We start from the raw sequence: 19,516 nt of genomic DNA, 5'->3' as shown, positions 1-19,516 counted from the left end.
AAAGACTTATATCAGTAATGTAGGCAGCTATAATTTATGTTACCATAATGTTTGTTAGAGTGTTACAACAAAATGTTTACTAATTATTTATTATTGTCAGTGTTGGAGAAGCTACTTTGAAAGCATAGTATTGCAAAGTATTAGTTTCTTCACACTAGGAGAAGTTGAACTACAGCAACGCTACTAGGAAGTAATCTAGTTTGGTTACCCAAAGGGACTTAGAGAAAACACTTGCAACTACTGAAAAAATTAAAAGTACAACGTATGGAAATATAACAAAAGTGATGTAAAATGTTTCATGTCAACAAAAACTATAGATGCTTCTCAGTTAAGTGTCTTGTTAAAAGTGCTGGTTAGTTAGCAAATTAAACCAAAGACAAAGCAAATGACAACATAATTCAAAGGCAAGTTCAGAAATATGGACTTGGGTTTTATATATACTGACTGTCTGTCAGATACCCACCATAGACACCTGTCTTCCAGAGACAAGAGTCCAGGTGAGGTAACGCACAAAGCAGGATTTCACAGGTAGCCAGGGAACTTGTAAAGTAGCATGCAGACCATTGTGTAATCATAAATCACACTTCAGCTGGATGCTGCATGTTTGGAAGAGTTATATTTGCTACTTAGCTTTAGTTCAAACTGAATTGATGTTGATTTGTTCAGTGTTATGTTGTGATTCTGATTCAGTTCTTATATCCTGACAGCACCTGAAGTTCACACAAAGCTCGGGAGCCTGAGAGGTCAGTATGTGAGTGTGAAGGGGAAAGAGACTGGGGTCTATGCCTACCTGGGTGTCCCATTTGCCAAACCCCCTGTGGGCCCTGCTCTGAGATTGGCTGCACCTCAACCTGTAGAGGGATGGGAGGGAGTGAAAGATGCCACCCAGCAGCCCCCCATGTAAGACATCCATCCATATTGTTCAAATGTTGCACAGAGAGCAGCCATGTTCACAACTCATTTATCACATTTTCTCTTTTTCAGGTGTGTTCAACACAAAGAGCAAACAATGGATCTTGCTGAAAAACTTAATATATCAGTAGTAATTCCAGACATTTCAGAAGACTGTCTCTACCTCAACATTTACACTCCTGCAAACAGAGCTCATGATGCCAAACTCCCAGTAAGAACCTTGAATCATGTTCCTGGAGAAAATGATTTGACTATTAAAACAGTACATAATGACAATATGAAGAATTATGCACATATTCAGAACCAGAACAGATTACAAATGGATCAGCTTCAGATATTAGTCAGGTTGAAGTTATGAGGTGATCCCAGTGAGAATACATTGACAATGCTTTTTATGCTTGGTGAATGAAATCAAGGTTTATTATTAACTTACCAGGTCATGGTTTGGATCCACGGTGGAGGTTTTACTATGGGATCAGCTTCAATATATGATGGATCTGCCCTGGCTGCTTATCAGGATGTGGTGGTGGTTTTGATCCAGTACCGCTTGGGACTTCTGGGATTCCTCAGGTCAGATCCCTCAATTGACTATGCACAGTTAGAATAAAGATACTATGATTATGTCCAGTTACCTTTAATCAGTCTAATCAACAAGTGTCCCTTTCTGATCAGCTGGTGTAAAATAACCTGGTACACTGTAACTGTATGTTTGATCCAGCACTGGAGATGAACACATGCCAGGAAATTTGGGATTGTTGGACCAGGTCCAAGCTCTGAAGTGGATCCAGCAGCACATTCACAACTTTGGGGGAGATCCAGATTTAGTTACCATATTTGGGGAGTCTGCTGGTGGAGTGAGCGTGTCCTTACTGGTAAGAGTGAATTAGCAGATAAATAAATAAATTTACTTTCTTACACAACTAAAATCACATCACCCACAAAAACCTTTTTTCTGTTGCTTGAACCCACAGCTTCTCTCACCTTTGTCTGAAGGCCTGTTCCACCAGGCTATTTCTGAGAGTGGTACTGGTGCAATGGATATACTGGTGTCAAACAATCATCTTCCATTGACTCAGGTTAATTATCACTGCTTATTTCATACAGAACATTAAAAAGTCACAACAGCAACATTTGTTTTCCAAACTGTTAAGATGAATCTTTCATATCTGCTCTCAGATGGTGGCAAATATATCTGGCTGTAGCCTTGAAAGCACAGAGAAGATTGCTGATTGCTTGAGGAACCTCGATATTGATACTATTGTGAATATTGTGAAGGTGAGACAGCCGGTATTTAATTTCTGTGTTCTGTGTTTTATGTGTCTCTGTTTTAACATTATTACAATTACATTTTTCAAGGATCAAAAATTGCTATATTCTGTAAATATTGATGGACACTTCCTGACAAAACCTGTGAATGAGCTGTTGAATCAACATCAACTTCACACTGTTCCATTCATCACTGGTGTGAATAATGATGAAGTGGGCTGGTTACTTGCTCATGTAAGTATGAATGAATCCTCTTACTAATATTTGACTGAAACTAACATGTGCGGTGAGACCGTGTGTGCATATTTGAAAAGGTCAGGTGTTATTGTGTTTTCTATTAGCTCTTCGCTCCTCCAAACTGGACTGAGGGACTCGATCGGGAAGAGGTCACAAAGCTGCTGTCTGCTTTCTTCTCTGATGTAAGACACTTACTGTCTGACATTTCAGTATTACTGTTTTTATTATCCTCAAGTTTCTCTGACAGATGTATTACTCATTTTTTTAAGCCCAAACATGCAATAATCAGAGATTTGATGATTGATGAATATATCGGAACTGGTGAAGACCGTGTGAAAAACAGAGACGGATTCACTCAGATGCTTGGAGACATGATGTTTGTGATTCCAGCCATTAAAGTTGCTAATTTCCACAGAGGTATTTTTATATATTACAATTCAAATATATTTAGACAAACATGCTTTAATTAACAAGACACATAACTTTCATTTGTCTTTTATAGATGCAGGTGCTCCTGTATACCTGTATGAGTACCAGCACCCTCCCAAATTCCTTCAGGAAAAAAGGCCAAGCTTTGTTAAGACTGACCATGGAGATGAACTTTTTACAGTATTAGGATTCTGTTTCACAACTACTCATGTAAAATTACCTGGTAAGTGAAATTTATAAAATCATGTTTCAGCACCAGATAGCTGGTTCGTCTTTGAGAGTCACAGAACATAAAATGTTTCAACATATTATCTTTACTTCAGATTCATGTCCTGAGGAGGAGGAAAAGTTAAGTAAAATCATGATGAGCTACTGGGGAAACTTTGCTCGCACAGGGTAAGAACGACCTTTCAGAATGAGCATTTAAAAGTTAGGCCTCACTTAGAAATGTCCTTGTCATTGAAAGAGGAGCTGAGTAAAATAACATCAAACTGTTTCCTTAGATTCTTTTTATTTTTTTTCAATCCTCAAAACAAGGACATTTCTAAGTAACTCCAAACTTTTCATTATTACTGGACATGGAGATAAGATCCACTTAGTTAACAACAAGTTCATAACTTGTGTCTATGTCTGTGTGTGTGTAGGTCTCCGAATGGGGACGGCCTTGTCCACTGGCCAAAGTACGGAGCAGGAGAAGAGTATCTGGCAATTGGTTTGAAGCAGCAGGTAACTGGTCACCATCTGAAGAAGGACCGGTTTGTCTTCCTGACTCAGACACTTCCAGGGAAGGTCAAGCAACATCAAGAGAAGATGGAGCGCCGCGAGCTGTAGAACAGTCGACACTTCTTTCTCTGTTCTGTTCATGATCTGTCCTCTAATGTGAAGTAAAGAAAATGTTGAAAACTATCTTTCTGTTTGTTTTTGTGATCCTAAAAACTGTTTAACATTTGATAACATTAACATTTGCAATCTATTTTCAGCAAAATTGTAATTGTTTCTAACACATTAATGACTGATTATACATTTCATTAACATTTGACTATGTGTCATTTACATCTTAGAATTTGCTTCTGGAGACTATGATCAGAGGTATTTCTGGTGCGCATAGTCCATTAAATAGCAATAAATTGCAACACATTGGTTTTTCTGCTCAAACCTTTGGCAAAGGCAAAAAGTCATAATTCACTTTGTGGAGAATGATCTTTTGTCCATGTGTGATAACAGCTATGCTCATTATTATGCTCAGTGTGGTCATGATCATGTTTGGTTGCAGCCTGCGACAGAGCTTCTGTGTGTGTTTAGTGCAAACAAATCAGTTGTAACCCACTTTTAACTATGTTAAATAACAATATGCTATTAGAGTTTTTCAAGTCAGTAATCTATGTATTTTCACAATGGTCAGATGAGTTGAAAATGCATCTATCAGACAGACAAATGACTTTGAACCTTCAAGAGAAAAAAACTATGTTGGCAAATAAAACAGGTGGGAGTGAATGGGTGTTTACTTTCTGTCAGTTGCTCTGCTGTGCTGAGTCATTCACAGCATTACTTAAGTTACAGTAAAACTTTAGAGGAAGCGACATTTTCTTTGCAGACTTTACGCTGAGATCACCATGAAGTTCAGAGCAAAACTAATGTTTTTCACCTTGACGTCTGTTTTATTCTTCTGTGTTGCTGCAGACAAACATGGTAAGTTCTGTAACTGCCGGTGATACTTTGGGTCCAAAAGGAAAAATCTGACTGTATTTCAAGTTCAATGTGGCATTGAATTTTTCAGGTTCATGCTGATGCAGGTAGCTAACTAGAAAATAAGAATCACTGCATTCAATTGTTGGTTAAAATCATCTGTTATATTACATCACTTCAGTCACTTTGTCAAAGTTCAATCAGGGTGTGTTTTCTGTAAGAGTTTAACTAATTTATCAAAGACTTATATCAGTAATGTAAGTTTCAAGATTCAAAAAACTTTATTAATCCTAGAGGGAAATTTTTTTGCCTCATTGCAGTTGTTCTCAACACAGACAGAAAGAAAGGGAACCACAACCAGGAAAAATCAAACCAACATATATACAAATAACCAATAACATCAATATAGAAAAACTCAGTATATATACAGAATATGTAAAAAAAAAAATGATTAATGAAAATGGGTCAATATTTATAGCCTGTTGTAGAATGACAGCAAGTATATGATACAACTATCACTTACCCCACCCCTTATAGAGGGGGGAGGAATTGTACAGATTGATGGCCACAGGTAGAAAGGACCTCCTGTGGCGCTCTGTGGAACATTTAATGTTAATAAATCTTTGGCTGAACGTGCTCCTCTGTCCAGCCAACACACTGTGCAGTAGATGGGAGGGATTGTCCAGGATTGAGAGGAGTTTAGACAGCCCTCCTGATCAGTCTGATCAGTCTGTTAGTGTCTGCCACCTTCATGTTGCCGCCCCAAGAGGAACTCTCTCCAGGTGCATGCCGAGATTCCCCTCCCTGATCCTAACAGACAGCAGTCTCTGGACCCTCTTTGCTGCATCCCTGTCTCCTGATCTGAATGCTTTCTTTTTGTCAATTATGATAGTGTTTTGATATCTTGAGTGACCCAGGGCTTATTGTTTGGGGAGCAGCAAATGGTTTTGTGGGTACGTGGGTGTCCACCCAGAAATTGATGTAGTCAGTGATGCAGTCTGTCAGTCCATCAATGTCCTCACCGTGAGGCTCACAGAGAGTCTTCCAGTCTGTTTCTTCAAAGCAACCCTGCAGGGCAGAGTGTGCCCCCCCTGTCCACCTCTTTACCGTTTTAATGGTGGCAGGCTGCCTCTGAACCAAAGGTGTGTATTGTTGGAGGAGATGTACCAGGTTGTGATCCGACTTTCCCAGAGGGGGGAGGGCAGTGGAGCTGTAGGCATCTTTAACATTAGCATACAACAGGTCCAGTGTCCTCTCCCCCCTGGTCGGACAGCTCACAAACTGGGTAAAGGTTGAAGTATCTGGGTGAGGGTGGCGTGATTAAAGTCTCCAGAGATCAAAAAGAAGGCGTCAGGGTGTCTGGTCTGAGGGTTGGAGGTGACTGTCTGAATGACGTCACACGAAGCAGCGGCGTTAGGGGATGGAGGAAAGTAAACAGCGAATAATATTGTTTGTGAAAACTCTGGGCAAATAATATGGACAAAGTCCCACAGCCAACAGTTCTTTCACAGTTTTACAGTTGGTAAGTTTATCATTAACTTACCAACTTACAATTACTTTAGTCTCTGTCTTCCAGAGACTAAAGTCCGGGTGGGGATAACGCACCAAGAAGGATTTCACAGGTAGCCAGGGAACTTGTAAAGTAGCATGCAGACAATTGTGTAATCATAAATCACACTTCAGCTGGATGCTGCATGTTTGGAAGAGTTACTTAGCTCCAGTACAAACTGAATTGATGTTGATATGTTCAGTATTATGTTGTTATTCTGATTCAGTTCTTATATCCCCACAGCACCTGACGTTCACACAAAGCTCGGGAGCCTGAGAGGTCAGTATGTGAGTGTAAAGGGGAAGGAGACTGGGGTCTATGCCTACCTGGGTGTCCCATTTGCCAAACCCCCTCTGGGCCCTGCTCTGAGATTGGCTGCACCTCAACCTGTAGAGGGATGGGAGGGATTGAAAGATGCAACCCAGCAGCCTCCCATGTAAGACATCCATCCATATTGTTCAAATGTTGCACAGAGAGCAGCCATGTTCACAACTGATTCATCACATTTTCTCTTTTTCAGGTGTGTTCAACACAAACAACGTATGTTAGATATTGCTGAAAAACTTCATTTATTAGCAGAAACTCCAGACATTTCAGAAGACTGTCTCTACCTCAATATTTACACTCCTGCAAACAGAGCTCATGATGCCAAACTCCCAGTAAGAACCTTGAATCATGTTCCTGAAAAAAATTATTTGACTGTCTTAAAACAGTACGTAATGACAACGTGAAGAATTATGCACATATTCAGAACCAGAATAGATTACAAATTAATCAGCTTCAGATATTAGTCAGGTTGAAGTTATGAGGTGATCCCGGTGAGAATACATTGACAATGCTTTTTATGCTTGGTGAATGAAATCAAGGTTTATCATTAACTTACCAGGTCATGGTTTGGATCCATGGTGGAGGATTTTCTTTGGGATCAGCATCAATGTATGATGGATCTGCACTGGCTGCTTATCAGGATGTGGTGGTGGTTTTGATCCAGTACCGCTTGGGACTTCTGGGCTTCCTCAGGTCAGATCGCTCAATTGACTAAGCACAGTTAGAATAAAGATACTATGATTATGTCCAGTTACCTTTAATCTGTCTAATCAACCAGTGTCCCTTTCTGATCAGCTGGTGTAAAATAACCTGGTACACTGTAACTGTATGTTGGATCCAGCACTGGAGATGAACACATGCCAGGAAATTTGGGATTGTTGGACCAGGTCCAAGCTCTGAAGTGGATCCAGCAGCACATTCACAACTTTGGGGGAGATCCAGATTTAGTTACCATATTTGGGGAGTCTGCTGGTGGAGTGAGCGTGTCCTTACTGGTAAGAGTGAATTAGCAGATAAATAAAGAAATTTACTTTCTTGCACAACTAAAATCACATTACCCACAAAAACCTTTTTCTGTTGTTTGAATCCACAGCTTCTCTCACCGTTGTCTGAAGGCCTGTTCCACCGTGCTATTGCTGAGAGTGGTACTGCTGCAATGGATATACTGGTGTCAAACAATCCTCTACCATTGACTCAGGTTAATTATGAATGAATGAATGAATGTCTTTTATTGTCACTGTTCACATATACAATATGCATTATATACATGTACAATGAGATTGAAAGCATCTCACTGTTGGTGCAGCATGCTTAAATATAACATAAATAAATAACAGTTTCAACAGTAGCAGCATGGGGTGCAGGTCAAATGAGGTAGGGTACACAAAAAAGGTAGCAGTCATATGTACATATATCAATATGAAGGTGGAAAAAAAAATAGCACAGCAATTGTAAGTATAACATTCAGTGGTGTATACAAGGTGGATTTCAAACATTAAGTAGTTCGGATGATTCAGTGGGTAGTCAGTGCATATGTGAATTTATGGCAGTGATGAGTTTTGGGAAAAAGCTGTTCTTGAGTCTGTTTGTCCTCGTTCTGTGGCACCTGTAGCGCCTTCCTGAGGGTAACAGGTAAAACAGTCCAGGAGCAGGATGGGAGCTGTCCTTGATGATGTTCTCTCAGAGGTGTAAATGTCCGACAGGGAGGGAAGAGGGCAGCCTATGATCTTTTGTGCTGATTTAACTACTCTCAGAAGCCTCCCTCTGTCTGCCATAGTGCAACTCCCGTACCATACTGTGATGCAGTAAGTCAGCAGGCTCTCAATGGAAGCGCGGTAGAAGGTCAACATTAGGCTGGGAGCCAGGTTGTGCTTCCTGAGGACTCTCAGGAAGTAGAGTCTCTGCTGGGCCTTCTGGATGACCGCTGTGATGTTCTCTGTCCATGAGATATCACTGCTTACTTTATGCAGAACATTAAAAAGTCACAACAGCAACATTTGTTTTTCCAAACTGTTATGATGAATCTTTCATATCTGCTCTCAGATGGTGGCAAATATATCTGGCTGTAGCCTTGAAAGCACAGAGAAGATTGCTGATTGCTTGAGGAACCTCGATATTGATACTATTGTGAATATTGTGAAGGTGAGACAGCCGGTATTTAATTTCTGTGTTCTGTGTTTTATGTGTTTCTGTTTTAACATTATTACAATTACATTTTTCAAGGATCAAAAATTGCTATATTCTGTAAATATTGATGGACACTTCCTGACAAAACCTGTGAATGAGCTGTTGAATCAACATCAACTTCACACTGTGCCATTTATCACTGGTGTGAATAATGATGAAACGGGCTGGGCACTTACTCATGTAAGTATAGATGCATCCTTTTACTAATATTTTTTTGAACTGAAATTCAAATAGGTTGAGACCGCATGTGCATATTTGAAAAGGTCAGGTGTTATTGTCTTTTCTATTAGCTCTTCGCTCCTCCAAACTGGACTGAGGGACTCGATCGGGAAGAGATCACAAAGCTGCTGTCTGCTTTCTTCCCTGATGTAAGACACTTACTGTCTGACATTTCAGTATTACTGTTCTTTATTATTCCCAAGTTTCTCTGACAGATGTATTACTCATTTTTTTAAGCCCAAACATGCAATAATCAGAGATTTGATGATTGATGAATATATTGGAACTGGTGAAGATCGTGTGAAAAACAGAGACGGATTCACACAGATGCTTGGAGACTTGATGTTTGTGATTCCAGCCATTAAAGTTGCTAATTTCCACAGAGGTATTTTTATATATTACAATTCACATATATTTAGACAAACTTGCACTCATTAATAAGACAACTTTCATTTGTCTGTTATAGATGCAGGTGCTCCTGTATACCTGTATGAGTACCAGCACCCTCCCAAATTCCTGCAGGAAAAAAGGCCAAGCTTTGTTAAGACTGACCATGGAGATGAACTTTTTACAGTATTAGGATTCTGTTTCACTACTACTTATGTTAAATTTTCTGGTAAGTGAAATTTATAAAAATCATGTTTTAGGACCAGACAGCTGGGTCGTCTTTGAGAGTCACAGAACATAAAATGTTTCAACATATTATCTTTACTTCAGATTCATGTCCTGAGGAGGAGGAAAAGTTAAGTAAAATCATGATGAGCTACTGGGGAAACTTTGCTCGCACAGGGTAAGAACTACCTTTCTCCTCAGACTTTTTTCATTTATCAAAACAAGGACATTTCTAAGTAACTCCAACCTTTTCAAGTTTAGTGGACATGGATCCACTTAATAACAAGTTCAATTTAATTGAATTCAGTTTTATTTATATAACGCCAATTCATAAGAGAAGTTATCTCAAGGCACTTTACAGTTCAAGGTTTAAGACCTTACAGAGTATAATTATACAAAAAAATTAGCAAGCTTTAGGCAACAGTGGAGAGGAAAAGCTCCCTTTAGAGGTAGAAACCTCCAGCAGAACCAGGCTCAAAGTGGGCGGCCATCTGCCTCAACCGGTTGCGGTGAGTGGAAAGAGGAGAGAGAAAAGAACAGCAGGCAACAAAAACAACAACAAGCATCAAGAATCTGGTTTCTGGAGATAACAGCACCAGGCTGAGGATACCTGCAGAAAAGTACAGAGAGGGAGACAGAGAGGGGGAAGTGCAACTACAGAAAAGAGAAGAAGAGTTCATAACTCGTGTGTATGTCTGTTTGTGTGTGTAGGTCTCCGAATGGGGACGGTCTTGTCCACTGGCCAAAGTACAGAGCAGGAGAAGAATATCTGGCAATTGATTTGAAGCAGCAGGTAACTGGTCACCATCTGAAGAAGGACCGGTTTGTCTTCCTGACTCAGACACTTCCAGAGAAGGTCAAGGAACATCTAGAGAAGATGGAGCGCAGCGAGCTGTAGAACAGTCGACGCTTCTTTCTCTGTTCCATCACATTTTAGTTAATGGTTTCACTATTGACCAGTCAGCAGTGGGGCGCCTCTAGTCATACGAAAGTCCTGCTGTCTTTCCCTACTAAGTCTCCATTATTGATCAAGACTTACTAATATAATATTAAAAAAACATTAGAGACATTAATTTGTTTTGTTTTTGTCCCTGTTTCAGTATTAACAATTTCACTGTTTATTCACAGACGCTTGTACATAAAAAAAGACAAAATTAGCAACTCACACACACATACAAGCCACAAGTATGAAACAAGGGTTACTTTAGATTATAGGTCATACTGATCTAATATTCTAACGAGTTTCAATCATCAAGGCCTTGTAAAAAAGCAGTGTTGTGTGAAGTATTACAATTTTTATTATTTTAATTAAATGCAAATATGGCACTAAAGCAAAACAGCTATCACCTACAATAATCATAGTAGGAAATAGTGGACACCAGTCTTCTTGCATTACAGCATTATGGAACATATAGAAACCATAGAAACAAGTAAACAAATGTAGCAAAAAAAATATATATATTATTTTCAGTTTTTATTTTTTATTACTGAGAAGAGCGCTTAAGCTGAAAAGCTCCCTGAAGTCTGATGTAAGCGGTTCAAAAGGTCAATCTTATTTTTTCACAAAATCAGGCATATGGCATTGAAAATAGTACAAAGCAACATTTTCAAAGGCAAATCATTCAAATATCTGGGTACAGAGAGCTTACAGATAAAAGAATAAAACTAAAATACTGGAGTTGTGACAAAATTAGCATGATGGGACAAAGTGAACCAAAACGCTGCTTTAGCAGACATTTTTTTTAAATGTTAGTAAAGCTGCAGTCTGATATAAAAGTGCTGGCCAGTGGTTTTCAATGATTCACTATGCTGCCCAGAAAAGTGCACTTGGAGTAAGAAAGCTACTGGGCATCACCATCAGGCCATTATGAGACATACACGTACTTTGAGATGCACTTTGAGCTGTTAGTTTGTATAATGTTCAACTAGCCTGGTTTCAAGTTCAAAATAAATGGGAAAGCTGGAGGGAATGTGCTCTGCAGGTATGAAGCCAGGCAACTGTCGTGTCAGCCATTTCAATAAACAAATGCAATGCATTTCAAAAGGTAAGCCATGTTTCAGCTTGAAACTGTAATTATATAAGCACATGAGCTGTATAATTTTGACGCTTTGATTAAATCCAGCTTTTCTTTAGGTTATGTTAATTTACTGAAAGACCTCTTTCCAGCATACATAACATGTCAGGTGTGGCAATATTAAAAGTACATTTGATGTAGTACTATGAGCCAATGTATATCATTGAAAAAAATAACACTGAAGTTCAAAGGGCAACTCTGCCTACAGTGTTTGATAAGACAGCAAGTCCTTTCAGGTCAGTGGTTAGAAATTTGCCCAGCTGTAAAATTCACACAGTATTTCTATTAGACTAATTCATAAAATAAACATAACCCTAATACATTTTTGCTATACACACAAATACTTTTCACTGACTTGTGGCAAAGAGAAAAACACCTGAGATGCTGTCTTTTTTTTTTTTTTTTTTTTAAATCCGATGTCTCTAAAGCAAAAAGAAACCAAACAAAAAATCATCATGTATACGTAATGGTTATGAGTGTAATGTGATTAGATCTAAATCAAACGCAGCATGCACGTCAATATATTGGGCACTGGAATCAGTAAAATACTATATAGTAGAATACATTGGACACTTCTTCTTCAAGCACTACCAAGTACAGACATGGTTTAGTATCAGAGGCACGTATATCGTTCCTTTTCTCCTGCAGGGAATAAATAAATAATAAATAAATAAAACTTTTATGTGACTTGTTATCATGCTGCATTGGAGGATTAAAGTCATACTGAGGCGAACCGATAAATGGGAACACAGGTCGGGGCTTTCGAAGTGCTTATATGAACAGGAGAACTAATTTGCTGCGTCAGGGTGACATAACAAGCTTAGTTAAACGGTTAAAACCCAAAATGAAACATATATAGATACAACCTGGAGAGTTAGGTCATGAGCTAATGTGATAGTAATATTTTCAGTGGAGGACAGAGGTGATTTGTGTGTAATAGTTGTTGTTATGCATCGTATTGTGGGAGAGACTTAAAGCTTGGTGCATCAGGATGTCCAGGACTGCATGTTCTGCAGCATAGCCTCAAATCGCTCCATGTTTGGGGCATGAGCATGCTCCAGATGGTCCATCAGACGACTGTACAGGCTAAAAGACTTTAACTCCAGCCAGATGAAACCAAAACGGTCCTCGTCAAACAGCACAAAGAGCCCCGGGGTGCGTTCTGGACTTGTAAAGCCGTGACCAGCAATTAAGCCTGTCCCATAGAAGCTGAAATTGAGAAACAATTGATTTAGCAATTGATCAGTATTTTGATTACTATTTATTTCAGTAGGGTGACGATCGTCTGACTGCAGTTTTTACTGTAATAACTGTTGTATTGTCTTTAAATAAAAGTTTAGGGTAATAATAATAACCATGCCACATACAAACAAATGAAAATCTACGGTCCATAAACAAAACTATAAACTTTTGTAAGGGTAAAATACATATTTTTGGCTTTAAAGCCATAAATCCATAAAACTGTTTTTCTGCTAGCTGTTACCTACAATCGTCACTTAAATGACTTGAAACTGACAAAATAACTAATAATAAATAAAAATGTACTAAAAAGAGGTTTTATAAACAACTAACTAATAAAGCCTGGACAAAAATGATGGTACTGCTAGAAAAGATTAAGAATAATTTAGGCACACGTTAAACCAAAGTGTGTCCTGTAATCAGTCCATCTGCCTATTTAGTATGGACCACACTATACATGGACCACGGAAAGCTAAGGAGAGAGTTGTCTCAGGAGAAAAAAGGTAAAGACAAACATATTAAAACGTAAAAGCTATAAGACCATCTCCAAGCCGCTTGATGTTCCTCTAACTACAGTTGCTATATACAGTTAATACGGTTATTATTCAGGTTTATGGTCCACAGGACTGTAGCCAACCTCGCTGGATCTGGCCACAAGAGGAAAATTGATTACAAATTGAAGAGAAAGATGATGCCAATAGTAACCAAAGAGCACAAAATAACTTCCAAAATGATGATGAGGTGGAATTCAAGGACAAGCTACATCAGTGCCAGATCACAACATCAGTCACTGTTTGAGCCAAAGTGGATTGAATTTAAAGACAACCGAGGAGAACGCCTCTGTTTAAAGCAAATCATAAAATAAAATCTCCAGACTATCAAGGCATCCTAGAGCAAAACATGCTGCCCATTGTCAGAAAGCTTAATCTTATTTGAAGTACATGGTCCTCCAACAAGATAATAACCCAAAACACAGCTAAAAACACCCAAGAATTGTTAAGAACAAAGCATTGTCTGATTGTTATTAGCACATTTTTTGTAGATTTAAAAGATCTGTAAGTTATTTCAGTGACCTTTATGGGTTTTTCTTTCTTTAATACCAACAATTTCATCCATGAGAAGTCAAAAATGAAACTTTTGAAACAACTTGTCATGAAAAAGAGGCACACTCAGTCTAACACCACTCTTACTTGAGTAAATGCAGCTATGACCGATCCAGCTGTACGCAGTTTAACTTTTACTGCATTTATCTTCCATGACCTTTTGTGGAGGTTTTACCTTTTTCTACAGGTGCGAGGGTACACGTCGTTGCGAGCCATGACTCCCAGAGGTAGCACAAAGGGCTGGCCTTCAGGAGGATTAGTGCTGGTGCTGGAGCTGGGCTGGCAGCTGTCTGAACAGGCACCATGTTCTGCCTCTATCCCTTCTTCTCCACTACCACAGGCCCTCTCTGCTGCACCTTTGCCTGTGGCAGAAGCACCTTGTTCGGCTTCCCTCTGTACTTCCTCATGCACCCCCATAACCAGCCGGGACAGTTCCTCTATGTTGCGCTGCTGCTCTAAATCCGGGAGGACCACTGGCCGGCTCAGGTCAACATCCAAAGTGAGCTGACCTGCAGGAACATTGGGGTCTCCCTGCAGGAAGGGGTAACATTACAATTGTGTATCAGGCTATGCATATAGCTTTATACAATGGGGGCCAACATGCATAGGAGTCATTTCCAAAGATTCTTTTTTAGACCAGCACAGCCTTTGATAATGATTGTTCATGAACTTACAGTGAGCTTAGTGGCTTTCGCAAAGGTACCATGGAAACTGAGCATAACAATTTCCAAGCCATGACTGCCATAGGTGCCTTTGAAGAGGCCTGCCTGCAGCAGGTCAGATGGCATTGCAGGGGGCAGGTAGATCCTCCGGTATGTCAAACAGTTACTGTCAAAATAAAAGACAAAATAATGCATATGAACATGACAGTCACATGTGACTTTAGCTACACAGATAGTGTGATGTAACAAAAGAGACTCATACTCATATTGACTAGTGTAAATGAACTTCATCAGGATGAGCTCCTGCATGTGCTCATGAAAGATTTCTTCGAGCGTCCGCCCCCACTCTTCATCCAACCATGTCCTGAACTCCTACAGACATAAATGCACAAGTTAACAACTCACTGGATTTTCAACATTCTCAAAGCACAAACAGGTCTTCAAGAGGTTTTAGGTAGAACGTCAAGATCTGGCTTCACCCACCTCCTGTCTCCCTCCTGGCATGCGGTGATGATCAGTCTGGTTACATTTAGTTGAAAATTCATCCTTTTTAACAGTCTGTCAACAGCAGAATATGACACATATTAAAGGTTGATAAACTTTTATAAAAAATACCAAATTTAGGTCGAGGAATTCATTTGATCCTCCAAATTGTTTTGAGCTAATATTTTTTATAGCTTTTGTGGTGAGTGAGCCCTCACCTGTATGTCTCCTTTGTGGGGACCTTTGTGTCCATACATACACTCCACAGTGGCTTTTTTGCTCTCCCACAAGTGAATACGGAACAGTGGCCGTCTCCTCATCGGATCCTCCACTCGGGGGTCATGAGGTGGCAAATACATCCAGCCGATGATGAACAGCCCGTCAACCTGAATGGAAAATACTTTTAATTTACCTGCACTGAGATTAAACCCAAATTATGTCCATATCTCTGAATCATAGTGTATATAATCAGCATTGATTATTTTTTCTAAGCAAGTTGTGAGTTGTCGCCAGTATTCTTCATCTTAATGAAAATGTCAAATGTTAAAAATACTACTTACCACGACATTGAGCAAGCCGCCATAAGGGCCTATGTCAGGCTGCCATAAGCCCAGGATATGTCTGTACGGGTGAAGCACTGCAACACAAAAGCACAATATCACACCATAGGAATCCGTTTTTGTATACCCATGCTTTACTATGAGCTACAGAGTAGATAAGAGGAGAGGAGATGTTGTGAAGAGATGATTTTAAACTGCAAAAGAGCGAAGAGTTCACTGTCGGCCAAATTTGTAAACTGCACACAAAGCATGCTGCGTTATCCAGCCTCCCATTTCACAGTTATTATGAAATCAAACACTGCAGAGGGGAATTATTTGCACATTTAATGTTCACACAGGATGCATCACACTGCTCCAACTCTATTTTTCCAGTGGGTTATATTAAACCAATAATTCCCGCACACACAAGCCGTCATGCTGCACCCATCCATGTTGAGGCCCACGTACATACAGTGTGTGTACACGTCTTTATAGTCCATATGCTCGTAGTCCGGGAGGAGCTTCATAAAGCGTCCAGACTTCACCCGTGGGTTCACACCTGGACGGGCACAACACAGGCATGTGTAGAGCACCCACAAGGTAAAGTGTGCTCAGTGCAACTCCACCCTCTAATGACTACGGCAACATGCCAAGAAATTATCTATTCAATGAAGCAACAAGTGCCACCACTTTGCCATTTGTGTTTTGAGGCAACTCGTATTTCAAAATAATCTCTAGATCTCTGCTGATAAACAAATACTGTAGGTAACAGAACAGAGTTTGTGGAAAAGAGAAACCATATTTACATGTAAACAAATATCTTCGTATTGAATCCTAACCCACAGAAATGCTTGACGGAGTAGAAATGAACCAAATAATCAAAGGATGATTAATTGGTGGCATGAGGTGTTAACAGGAATTGAAACTCACGTTTAACATAGAGATCCCGGCTAGATATTCCTCCTGCTTCAATCTTCCGGAGATCCTCCTTCATGCCAAACTCTGCAGAGAGAAAACAGAGTGAAATTAAGACATGAGGGGAAACAGGAGAAGAATTAACATTAAACTGCATTGTGACAGTGGTATTGGAAATCCAGTCACTCAGGTTTTTAAACAATCAGATCAGTCATCTGCTGTACTGTATCGCCCCTCTCCATGATTAGTCAATATCAAAATATTGACAATATAGGCTTATGATATTGTTTGCACATGTGCAGTAATGCAACCACCTCACATGAGCCTACAGAAGAGAACAAGCATGGTGAAAACAGCTGACAAAGAGGATTCAGACAAATGATAAAATGTGGACCGTGCATTCATATTTTGTATTTTAGTTACTTAATAGGTTTAATTTCTGTTTGATGATCCAGGATTATTGTGCTTGTTTGTTTTTCGTAAATATTAATTTTTTTAAAGTCATTTTGAAATATTTTGATTTAATGTTAGGTCTATATTGCCCACCCCTACTGATATACATGTATAGTGAACTTAAGACTGTGACAAAATAAAGACACACTCTGACATTGTGACTCTAAACTAATATCAGCTGAACAAAAAATAGGTCTGACGAGACTAAAACACAGTCAGGAGACACCACTGTGACCTGATCAGCAGCAGCAACAGTAGTAGTAGTAGTAGTATCATCTATTTACTACCATTAATTATTCCTTTCTTAATTCAAGTGCTTAAACGATATACAGTAAACTGCTTTTTCTGTCTTTACTGTAAACATTTTCTTGTGTCTTGACACCACTGAGAATCAGAGTCTGCGTTCAAAGACAAGAGCTATATCAAGAATAACAAGCTACCTATGACTGCATTGAGTCATTTTAAATATTAATAATAATGACATACATTACATGTCTTTATGTTTCAGCGGGAACTCAGTATGTGCATCTTTCTATTTTTACATGTGTCTCTTTGTGTACAAGTGATGAGACATGTTTGTTCCACCTGGACGACCAGCATGAGGTGATGGGGTGGCAGTGATCAGAATAACACTGAAGCCCCCTGAAGGGCTGGGTCCGGCCCTACAACAACAACAGCTTCACCAGCTCCACAGAATGGCTGACAGGGGCCTAACAGCAGTAGGAGGGAGGCATTTCTGTGTTTTTATATTTTACTTTATTGATTTTGTTACAGCAGTGACTGAGTAAGGACACAGCGCTGGGTTGATTTCTTTGACGGTACAGATCAATAGAAATGCTTTTAGATGACCACATTTCCGGGGGACCAGGGCTGCAGCTGGAGGTCACCGGCCCTGACACAAATAACAAGAAGGAAGCACCACAGCACAGCTGATATTAGACAGCGTTCAATCGACCTTCAATTCAGTGATTAATTCAGTATTTACCTTCCACACATCGCCTCCTCCAGATGGTCTCGGTGTTGAGAATGCGCCTGAATTTCTTGCAGACGAGGGCGACATCTGCTAGTGCGGGTCCGGGCAGCAGAGAGAAGATCTCCACTAAAAGCTCCGGCGGTAGATCCGACAATGTCTGCGGCTGCACCGGTGCAGTGCCTGCGCGATCCGGGAAGCCTCCTCTGTTGACACGTCCGCTGCCATATTCACAAGCGTCACTCGGCCCTGCAATGGCGGCGGCGGCGACGCTGCTTTTGGAGCCCCCGTCGACGTCGACCTGCCTCTGGGCCACGATCCGCTCCTCTTCTTCCTCGTCCATCTCGGAGTCGCTGCCCTGATCCTGCTGGTTGTGCGGCTGTCGCCTCCGGCACCTCCGAGACTGACCTACTCCGCAGAGCCTGGCACAAACAGCCATCCGTGATCACCGAGCAGGCAACATTACATCACTACTACACATCGATCAGCTGCAGTCTGTCGGATCACCTGTCCTGTCGAGCATGGGCAGAAACATTTCTTCCGACGTCACGTCGGCGCACGCACGGAGCGTAGTAAATGATTTCTTCTATCCATTATTAGTGGTCATGTTAGTGTTTCCCTTTCACTATGTTATTACAACATGCACGGATAGTGGTATGCACATGTTGACAATGAACCTACTGTCGGAATCAAAAGTCCAGCAAGTGGTTTGCGGATGTTTTTTGTTGTTGTTGTTGTTGTTTTGTTCTTGAACTACTCATATACTCAATACACATCAGAATAAATTATTTTATTTTTTTTTATTTTACATCTCTGGATTCAAATGTTAATTTAAGGGCTCCCTCTCTGCGGCAAAGGTCCAAAGTTCCCACTAGGTCCAATGCCAGCAGTGCGTCTACGGTGGAGATCATACTACGTCTGCAGAGCTGTCAGCGCCTCATCTGGTCAGACTAGTCCAGTAACCTCATGTTGATGCTCAGATCGCAGATTTGGTTAACCAACAATCACATGTGGCACTGCAGCTTATTAAATGAATAACCTCAACTTAGAGGTTAGGTTAAATATAGATAGAAATAAATCGACAAATGTAGCATTAGATTCTTGTTTAGAGAGGGAAAAAAATATCCGAGCCAGCCAGGAGTCGAACCTAGAATCTTCTGATCCGTAGTCAGACGCGTTATCCATTGCGCCACTGGCCCGAGCGGTGAACAGAGGGGGCTGCACAGTACTTAAAGGAACATTTCGATGTGTTGTGTATGTTATTGTTCGATGTATTAGAAAACTGTTATACTAAATAATGCTTACTAACTTTCGTTAATAATTAAACGTCAGACAGCTGATACCTAGACTGTGATTTAAAGAAAGCTGACCGCTTTAACCGTATATAACCCAAATTTTAATAAGTTTATTGTGGAAGAATTTCCTAAGCGCTGATTATATTTGATCAGTCTGTAAAACAAAAACACAGCCATGCCTCCCAAAAATAAAGTTAATAACCCCATACAAGTGTTTTCTTTTTGAGGATATAAAAAAAAAGTAGTGTATAATTGGCGACCTGGCAACCCTTCAACAGGGTCAGTTCTTCAAATATTATATTTTGTCAGTTGTACGTATATAACATTATGTTGGTAAATTAGTTCACATACGATGAAT

At 40.0% G+C, this 19,516-nt stretch overlaps 3 protein-coding genes and 1 non-coding gene across 5 annotated transcripts in view; 2 read left to right on the top strand and 2 right to left on the bottom strand.

Moving 5' to 3' along the window:
• Positions 1-3,750, top strand: part of ces2b (carboxylesterase 2b) — a 32,182-nt gene extending 28,432 nt beyond the window's left edge. Inside the window, exons 24-27 of the mRNA XM_026365139.2 lie at positions 2,685-2,832; positions 2,918-3,067; positions 3,168-3,240; positions 3,489-3,750. Of these exons, the coding sequence (XP_026220924.1) occupies positions 2,685-2,832; positions 2,918-3,067; positions 3,168-3,240; positions 3,489-3,675 (558 nt within the window). The 3' untranslated portion in view covers positions 3,676-3,750. The remainder of the gene's footprint in view (positions 1-2,684; positions 2,833-2,917; positions 3,068-3,167; positions 3,241-3,488) is intronic.
• Positions 3,751-3,839: 89 nt separating this feature from the next.
• Positions 3,840-10,486, top strand: LOC113165536 (fatty acyl-CoA hydrolase precursor, medium chain-like). The gene is made up of 13 exons (XM_026365142.1): positions 3,840-4,533; positions 6,323-6,515; positions 6,600-6,738; positions 6,966-7,099; positions 7,248-7,401; positions 7,500-7,604; positions 8,450-8,548; positions 8,630-8,773; positions 8,884-8,961; positions 9,050-9,197; positions 9,279-9,428; positions 9,530-9,602; positions 10,136-10,486. Exons 1-13 carry the CDS (start codon positions 4,458-4,460, stop codon positions 10,320-10,322), a joined length of 1,680 nt encoding a protein of 559 aa, XP_026220927.1. The 5' UTR covers positions 3,840-4,457; the 3' UTR covers positions 10,323-10,486.
• Positions 10,487-10,885: 399 nt separating this feature from the next.
• fbxo31 (F-box protein 31) lies at positions 10,886-18,526 on the bottom strand. 2 transcript variants are annotated; one of them, XM_026365140.1, is made up of 10 exons: positions 17,879-18,526; positions 16,456-16,527; positions 15,998-16,084; positions 15,547-15,623; positions 15,205-15,372; positions 14,987-15,061; positions 14,766-14,875; positions 14,516-14,669; positions 14,017-14,372; positions 10,886-12,708 (listed from the first exon to the last, which is right to left on the bottom strand). In XM_026365140.1, the coding sequence occupies exons 1-10, from the start codon at positions 18,300-18,302 to the stop codon at positions 12,486-12,488; spliced, it is 1,746 nt and encodes a 581-aa protein (XP_026220925.1). In that variant the 5' UTR covers positions 18,303-18,526; the 3' UTR covers positions 10,886-12,485. The 2 variants fall into 2 exon arrangements, with proteins under 2 accessions (XP_026220925.1, XP_026220926.1); XM_026365141.1 differs by lacking the exon at positions 15,998-16,084 and having other exon boundaries at positions 17,879-18,513.
• Positions 18,527-18,989: 463 nt separating this feature from the next.
• trnar-acg lies at positions 18,990-19,062 on the bottom strand. Its single transcript has one exon. It is a non-coding gene; the product is annotated as a tRNA-Arg (tRNA).
• Positions 19,063-19,516: the final 454 nt, after the last annotated feature.

This window comes from Anabas testudineus, chromosome 6 (genome assembly GCF_900324465.2).
Source record: "Anabas testudineus chromosome 6, fAnaTes1.2, whole genome shotgun sequence".
Lineage (NCBI taxonomy): Eukaryota > Metazoa > Chordata > Actinopteri > Anabantiformes > Anabantidae > Anabas > Anabas testudineus.
Note: the sequence above shows the minus strand (reverse complement) of the source record. Positions and strands in the feature narration are given on the sequence as shown.